Raw genomic sequence first — 8,490 nt, 5'->3', positions numbered from 1 at the left:
CAAAGAGATAAAATTTCGCTGAATAGCCGAGCTGCGGTTGCGACTAAGCGGTAGTTGAGCGCCACACCAGTAAATCTGGTTTTGAGCTATTTTTTTGATACGCCGCTGGGAAGTAGCTTGGCGATAACAGAGCGACGGCGCTACAGAGATATTTTGGCCTTGGAACGTTTTTGTTGTTGTTTGTTCTAAGTTTTTCTTTTCTTTGCACTCTTTCACACATTCTTTTTAGTGTGTGTTTTGACCTTTCTATCCAGTTTTTGACTATGGGATGCTAATTTTACTTTGAGCTTTATTTTGCAGGATAACATCTTCCTTAGGACTTTAAAGGTTTCAAAACCACCATTGGTCAACCTTTGAGGCATGCGTGAGTTGAGCAACCTATGACTTGAGGATTCTGTTGCTCGTGTAGCATGGCTTGGGGCCAGGCCCCTACTGATAGAGGAGGTGGAGCAGTTGCGGAGTATAAGCCACTAGGAGGAGGAAGATGTTACGGATTAAAAGTGAAGCTAGTGTTTTACACTACTAGAGATGCAAAGAGTCCATCTAGACTGGTTTTTCAGTTTTAATTTCTAGTTTTAATTGCTTTAAGTTTTATGTTTTGGATTTCTTTTTTACTTGTCTAGTGGATAGTTCTTGTGCAATTGGTTTGGTGATTTTAGTGAATAATATATTATGCTTAAATTGAATACAAATATGTTGTGCTTACTCTTTGTCCATGAGAATTGTTTTGAAAATCTGATTGAGATTATGTGGTTGAGCTTGTTGAACAGAGATTGTGGTTGCTTTCATCTGTTTAGATAGATGCTTGGTTTTAATTGTGATCAATATTCTTGGCATGGTGTTTATCAAATTTTGGAACCCTTAGTTAACCTGTGAGATTTTGTGTCCCAGAATTACTATTGAATGTTATCACTTTGGAATCAAAGTTCATTTTGCTCAAGAGTCTCTATTTGAACTATTTGCTTTCTTGTTACAAATGATCAAGGCCATCTTGTTCTTCAACCTCTTCTACATTTTTTAGCCTAAAAGTCAATGCATAACCTTTGAACCTTAAAAGAAAACTTTCTCATTCCTGAAACCTTAAGCTTATTTAAAAATCCTTAATCTCCTTACCTTGAGTTGAGATGAACATATATGTTAGAATGAGGAGATGGTTTAAGTTTGAGGAAGTTCTTATTATCAAAAGGGAGCATTGAGAAAAATGACAAAATGAATCAAAAAGAAAGAAAAAGAAGAAAGAAGAAGAAGAGAAAAATAAATTCAACGAATAAAAGTTGGGAAATAAGTTGAGAAGTGGTTTATTCAATTTTGAAGAAAAGAGAGACTAATGTTATATCATGAAGTAAATGTTTACTTTCTTAGCTGAAGGTAATTTGTTGTCTAGAAAAACTAATTTTTCTTCTTAGCCCAGCCACAATACAAGCCTTAAAAAGTCCTTGTGATGCTAACTTGCTTGTGAATGTGTTTAATATTGTTGAAACAAAAGGCAAAGTTGATTTGTGTACCATGGTGCTAGTTGAGAGTAAGACACACATCCTTATACACCATTATGCTTGAGTGAAACACTTTCCTTGGTGAGGAATGGTTCCACGTACTCAATGAAAACAACTTGCCACATTTGTTGATCTTTTATTTGCATTTATCTTGTGATTTTAAACTGTGAGCACTAGGGTTGAAGTTTAGCTTGCTAAAACCATATTATCTCTTGAATGTAATTTCCAAGTTGAGTAAGCATGATTGATTTTGTCTATTTGATTGAAATTGTCCGTGAGTTACTAGACCATTGTGATTGAGTTGTTTGCTACAAAAAGTACTTTTGCTTGTGGACAAGTAAAGTTGTAAGTTTGGGGGAGTTTGATAATGCTAATTCTTACTATTATCTAAGCATCATTTTAGTAGCAAAATCAACACTTTTCTACCTTGTAACTTGCTTAATCCTCTCTTTCATCTTACTTTTCTAAATAAATGTGTTTTAGGCTACATTGATATAATATCATCACTAATCCCCTTATTTTGTAGCAAATATTGTGCTTGGAAGAACCTCTACAAATTTATAGAGCTTAAGCAGCCATAAAAGCAAGTAAAACAGCAAAAAAGGAGAATTATGGAATGCTACCGCTGGGCTGCCGCTGGGCTTTCTATCACTAGAATTAGTGGCGCTGGGGTGTCGCTGGCGGCAGTTGGGCAATTTTCTCTCTGGAATGTTATCGTTGGGTTGTCGTTGGGTTACCGCTTGAGCGATGATGACGCTGATGTGTTAAAATTGATTATTTATTCAAGCTTTCTCGAAGCATTTAGGGTCTTTAGTTCTTTGGAGTTGCATCTCACTTAGAGGAGAGCTTGGAGGGCTGCTAGGGCTCGTGGGAACAGTCCCTTATTCCTCTTGGGTTCTTCATCTTCTTCCATGGCCATTTTGTAAGCTTAAAGGCTCTCCATAGAAATTTCTATCAATTGCTAGTATTCCTTTTTCCAATCTTAAAGCTTGCATGTAATAGGAATGTTTATGACATGATTTTGGGGTTTCATGGGTTATAGGGACATAAGATGGAACCTAGAACTGAAACAAGAGTCCTTGTGGTCATTGATTCTAGGGATGGAAGATTGATCCACATGTTTTCTTAAGATCCTAGCTCTTTAATGGGGGTTTGCTTGTTAGATTTTCCAAAGGATTGGAGTTTAATAGGGAAAACCTAGGCTCTTTCACCTAAGGGATTAGGGCTAGAGTGTTTTTGTGGATTGACTTTAGTTAATTGATGGAGAGGAGATGAGATTGTGTATGCACAAGAGTGAAATAGGTTAAACCTAACCTTAGCAATGTCATTTCATACCATTTCTAGTCTATTCCATTTCTAAGTGCCTTCAAATACCAAAGTCCAACCATGTAATTATGTATAAATTTATCTTTCTTGCACATGCTTGTAAATGAATGTTACGTTCTTGAGTCTAAATGAGTTGTTAATCGCACAATTCTCTAGTATTACAAGTCTCTTGGGAAAACAATATCTGGTCCTGCCATAGTTTATTACTTGAAACGATTTGGTACACTTGCCAAAGTCACAACATGCATAAGTCAATCGGCATGTTCTTATAAAGACACCACTTGAATGAAGTCTTGCCGATACGTGTCCAATCAATTTCTCTTAGTATACCATTAATGCCAACTATGGCTTTGGTGTCGCACCACGACCGCAATCAAAACTACAAATTATTTTCAAAATAAATAACCATTAACCAACATTTTTCATACAAACTAATTCATTTTTTATACATGAATTTTACTTACATTGTTATGACCTTCTTCTTTAATGCAATCCATCACTGTCAAACCAAACATAATACAAAACCATAGTCAAAATAACCCAACAACAACTCTTAAACCAAACATAATACAAAACCATAGTCAAAATAACCCAACAATGCCTCTCAAACCAAACATAATACAAAACCATCGTCAAAATAACCCAACAACAACCACAAACCCAAAAACTTCATACTTTCCACCCAAAAACCACATCAACAACAAAATGTTCTACACAATTTCAAATCACACTTAATGATACCACGACAAACACTCAAATAACACAACAATCTCTAAATGCCCAAAATTTGTTAAACAAATTAAACCAATTGAACACAAACAATGAATTACCGAAACGAACAGAGGCAACCTTCAAAAACCACCTCCAATGGCGGTTTCCAAGTTCGTTGGTTCCAAACAACGAAACGGCAGTGCATACAACGTTGCGGTCAACGGAGACACTCCGGTGAACTCCAAACTTTGACAACGGTAGCCACGCTTGTGGGAAGAGGAACGCTTGCCAGTGGGTGGGAGGGAGGAGGGCAGATTGTTGTGGTCAACGACGACACTCTAGTGGACTTCAAACTTCGACAATGGCGGGGATGCTTGTGGGAAGAGGCACGCTTCTGGGTAGGTGGGAAGGAGGACAAGTCCTCACCAAAATGAACTTCTCTTTTTTGAAACCATTCTAAATGAATCCCACCTAAACAAAACCCTACAGCCCTTCAATTTCCACCTTATTTTCAATTTTTTTTAAACATTATTCTCATGGACCAATAGGAACACGACACGTGGCTCGTGTTAAAATATTATCAAAATTTGATGTCAAAATATCATTATCTTTTACTTTTATTATGTTTTTGTCCTTAAGAGGTTTTTTCTAATAAGGTTTTAACTAGAAACACTCTCTTATCAATAGACACACAAAGAAAAGTGTTATAAAAGTAATGGTTGTCCATTGATTTGCTATAATTACATATGATTGATTTGTTACAATTATTCATATAATTGATTATTCTTTATGAATTTACATATTTCTATTGTATCTTTTGGGTTACATTTTATAGGTATAAATATAATTTTTCCTATCAAATAATAAGCCAAATAAGAAAGTGAGTCTCCATTCTCTCTTGTTTCTTCTCCTCTCCTCTTTATTATTAATTTATTTTATAACAAAATTACATATAATAATTGATAATGTATTCAATTATATTCATTCTTATAAGAATTTAACTAAAACTAATAAAATTAAAATTACTTTTTCTTTATTATGCTATAAATAAAATGACAAAATTACTTAATAGAGTATTTAAGCTAATATTTATTGTAACTTACAAACGGTTCATTTAGAAATTAAAATTCAATTATAAATTATAACACATAAATATATAATAATCTTTCTAATAATTTATTTAAATACATTAATTAATTATTTACATACTTAAAAACCATTTACAAAATTAATTATAACAAACCACACCACCTCATTTTTTTCGCGGGTCAAAACAAGTAAAAGTTTTCGGTTTTGCCCTAATATAGAGTGATTTAATGAAAGTGAAAAATAATGCAAAATGAAGGTGGCAACATAAGAAAGGCCAAAACTTTGTCTTTTCATTTTTTTCATTTTGATTTCATTTGATGGGCACATCCAAAGCCACTCAAAATAGTTACGAATGACACAATGAAAGGCTCAAAATTTAGCTTCAGCGCCACACACGTCACCAATGCAAGAGACGAAAACAGCACAAGTCTCTCTTTTTCTCTCTCAATCAGATGAAGGGCTGAAATCTTGGATACCCTTTGAGCATTAAAGGCCATGGCTTTTCTTCTATCTAACCTCAAACCCTCTCTGCTTCCCCAAACCAAATCAAAACCCATTTTCCAAACGCTTTCATCAGCAAAAGCAACAACTTCTCAGGGTACTTCTTTGTTCTTCACCTCATGTGCTACTCCGCTTTCCACCCTCCAAACTCCCACTGCACAGGTTGCTCTGGGGAGCACACCAACAACTGGTGCCAAAGATGAGCATCAGCAGCAAAAGGATGAGTTTTATCTCAATCTTGGCCTTGCTGTCAGGACCCTCCGAGAGGACATGCCCTTGATCTTCGTCAAAGACCTCAATTATGACATCTACAGGTGATTTTCTCATCTGGGTATCTAGTTTTCGTACTTGAGCTCTGTGATTTTGGTGTTATCTGTGTGTGGTTTTATGTTTGATTTACGAGGTTTCATAAAGGGGGAAATGGGTTTTTAGTGCTGAATTTGATCGTTCTATAAATGAATTTTCTTCTTGTGCGATTGTGTGTGGATGGGTGATTTTCTGTCCCATTTAATATGGTTTTTGAGTTTTCATCTTTCAGATGTGTGCTCTTGTGTCGTGTTTGTATGGTTTTGTTAGATTTAAAACTTTCCCGCAGAGTAAAAATGGGTTTTTCAGTGCTGAATTTGTTCATATCAGTATTTGAATTTTCATCTTTGAGATGTGTGCTTTTGTTGTAGGTGTTTTTGTGTGTGGTTCTTCCTAGAGGAGGAAATGAGTTTTTTAAGGTTGAATTTGATTATTTCAGGGATGATATAACATTCAAGGACCCTTTGAACACATTTACTGGTATTGAGAAGTACAAATTGATCTTCTGGGCATTGAGGTTTCATGGTAAAATTTTGTTCCGTGAGATTGCTCTGGATGTGTATAGGATATGGCAACCTTCAGAGAATGTGATATTGATTAGGTGGAACCTGAGGGGTGTGCCTCGGGTTCCATGGGAGGCTAAAGGGGAGTTTCAAGGCACATCAAGGTACAAATTGGACAGAAATGGGAAAATTTATGAACACAAAGTTGATAATTTAGCATTCAATTTTCCACAGACCCTCAAACCAGTTTCAGTTTTGGATTTGGTCACTGCCTGCCCTGCAAGTCCAAATCTAACATTTTCTTGGGGTTCTGTGGATTCCAACACTTCTTCATGGATAGAGTTTTATCAATCTGTTAAGGACACATTGGATCAAGAAGAGGGGTTGCTGCCACAGGATTGTGTGGCTACATGTTCATGGTGACCACTTTTAGCATAAACTGTTCCATAGATGATATATATTATATATATATATACACTATAGATTGTAATAGGTTGGTTAGATATGATGAAATTTGGTCAATAGCATAAAATGGTTTTTCTCTAAGGATAAAGTGTATATAGATATAGGCAGTGATGCAGAAGAGTACAAGTTGCCAATTCTGATGTTGGAGGAAATGAATGTTTTTATGTCAGGTGAGTTTTCACATATGAGATAGATCTATATGCTATAATCAGAATTTTATAATGCAGAATTGTTTTGATTCTCTTACAGAATGAAATCTTGCCATTTTTGTTTCTCATATAATTGTTTAAAGATTGAACATTCTTAAACAGATTGAACATTCTGTGCATATTTATGTATTTGTATTGGTTAAAATCTATATACGAAATGAAAGCCATTGTATAAATTTGATTCCCTTGACCATTAATTCTATTGACTATTACCTTTTTTTGCACCTTACTGTTAAGAGGGTCATCCCATAACCATTTAGAAGTATTAGATGAACCTTGCATTAAGAAATTGAATGATAATAAATATAACTAAAATTAAAAATCATTATTTCTTGCTATAGTATCACATTAAATATATTCATATCTTTAAACATGTATATTTTAATAAAGTTAATAGGTGATGAACCTTTTTTACTAAAATTTAAAATTTAAAAATAATCTTTCAACGATTTATAATTACTTGAAGAATTTATTTTATTTTATTTTATTGTTTTTTAATTTTGTTAACAATGCTAAATTTGACAGCGAGCAACTAATTTACACATCATTCAAGCTTTAATGGCCAAACAAATTTATTTAAAAGTATAGAATTAAGAGCACGTTTAACATAAGAATACATAACATTGTTTTTCTTGACTACACTAATAGTAGTAAATTTGATTGAACCGTTCTCCCAATTGTTTATATGTAAACAGTTTCTTCCTGCTTACATATATAATTTTTGTCTTTTTCTAGATTACAATATGGTTTTGAATTTTGAATTATGCAATCTGAAAATAAATAAAAAAATCCTGGAAATTAAAATCTGAAATCTTTTTGGGTTATATGATTGGGAAGTTAAAATAACTTTCAAATTACACAATCTAGAAATTATTATTTTTTATAAAGAGTAACTTTTAGATTACATCATCTCGAAGTAATTTGATTTTCGAATTGCATTATCCAAAAGTTAAATTTAACTTTCATCAATGAAGAAAAATGGGAAATTCTTTTATAGGAGAGTGTAGAAAGAAGTTTATAGATGTGTAGGAAGAACTTGCCTCATGTGCAAACTTGTGTCTTTCCCTTTAGGCTGTTTTTTTTTTCATCTCCATAACTTTCTTTTTGCACTCCTATAATTTTTTCTACTTTTTCCTTTTTTTCGATTGTATAATTCGATTTTTTTTTTTACGTTTAGATTATATAATTTGAAAGCAAATAAATACTTTCAGATTATACAATAAAAAACCATTTTTTTCTAATAGAAAAAAGATCCAGACTGCATAATCTACAGATAAAAAATAACTTCCAAACTGTATAACTTAAAAGCTAAGTGACTTGTATATTGTTTAATTTAGCAATATTTTTTTTTAGGCTTAAATGCTTACTTCGTCCCCATGTTAAGAGATGAATTTCTATTTAGTACCCGGTTTTAAAAATGAAGACATTGGGTCCCTATGTTATCAAAAGTATATGAATAAGGTCCACAAAGAAAGAACAAGTTCAACAAATCATCAAAGAAAAAGCTAAACAAGAAAGAGAAAAAGCTGGACAACAGAAGAGAGAAGAGAGAAGAGAGAAGAGAAAAAGTACGGCCATATTAGCATTGACTTAACGTCGTTGTTGTCAACTTAACGGATATGACCTTATTCATACACTTTTCATAACGTTGTTGTCAACTTAACGGATATGACCTTATTCATACACTTTTCATAACATAGGGACATAATGTCTTCATTTTTTAAAACCGGGTACTAAACAGAAATTCACTTTTTAACACGAGGACGAAGTAAGCATTTAAGTTTTTTTTTAAAATAACTTTTGAATACCACAATGCATAATTGAGTTTTAACTTTTGGGTTGTACAAAAGTTATTCTTAACTTTCAAATATTCTAATCTGAAAATTA

General features: G+C 33.4%; 1 protein-coding gene across 1 annotated transcript; it reads left to right on the top strand.

Annotated features, from left to right (window-relative positions):
* The first annotated feature begins 4,955 nt into the window (after positions 1–4,955).
* Positions 4,956–6,577, top strand: LOC108320253 (uncharacterized). Its single transcript, XM_017551638.2, has 2 exons — positions 4,956–5,434; positions 5,866–6,577. Exons 1-2 carry the CDS (start codon positions 5,115–5,117, stop codon positions 6,350–6,352), a joined length of 807 nt encoding a protein of 268 aa, XP_017407127.1. The 5' UTR covers positions 4,956–5,114; the 3' UTR covers positions 6,353–6,577.
* Positions 6,578–8,490: the final 1,913 nt, after the last annotated feature.

Source organism: Vigna angularis, chromosome 5, assembly GCF_016808095.1.
Source record: "Vigna angularis cultivar LongXiaoDou No.4 chromosome 5, ASM1680809v1, whole genome shotgun sequence".
Classification (NCBI taxonomy): domain Eukaryota; kingdom Viridiplantae; phylum Streptophyta; class Magnoliopsida; order Fabales; family Fabaceae; genus Vigna; species Vigna angularis.
This window is presented reverse-complemented; position numbering and strand designations above follow the sequence as displayed.

Bases quoted from the DNA above. Each gene is read 5' to 3' on its own strand.
- LOC108320253 (XM_017551638.2), top strand. From the start codon at position 5,115: ATGGCTTTTCTTCTATCTAACCTCAAACCCTCTCTGCTTCCCCAAACC. The intron at 5,435-5,865 runs GTGATTTTCTCA...TGATTATTTCAG, and splicing joins CTCAATTATGACATCTACAG to GGATGATATAACATTCAAGG.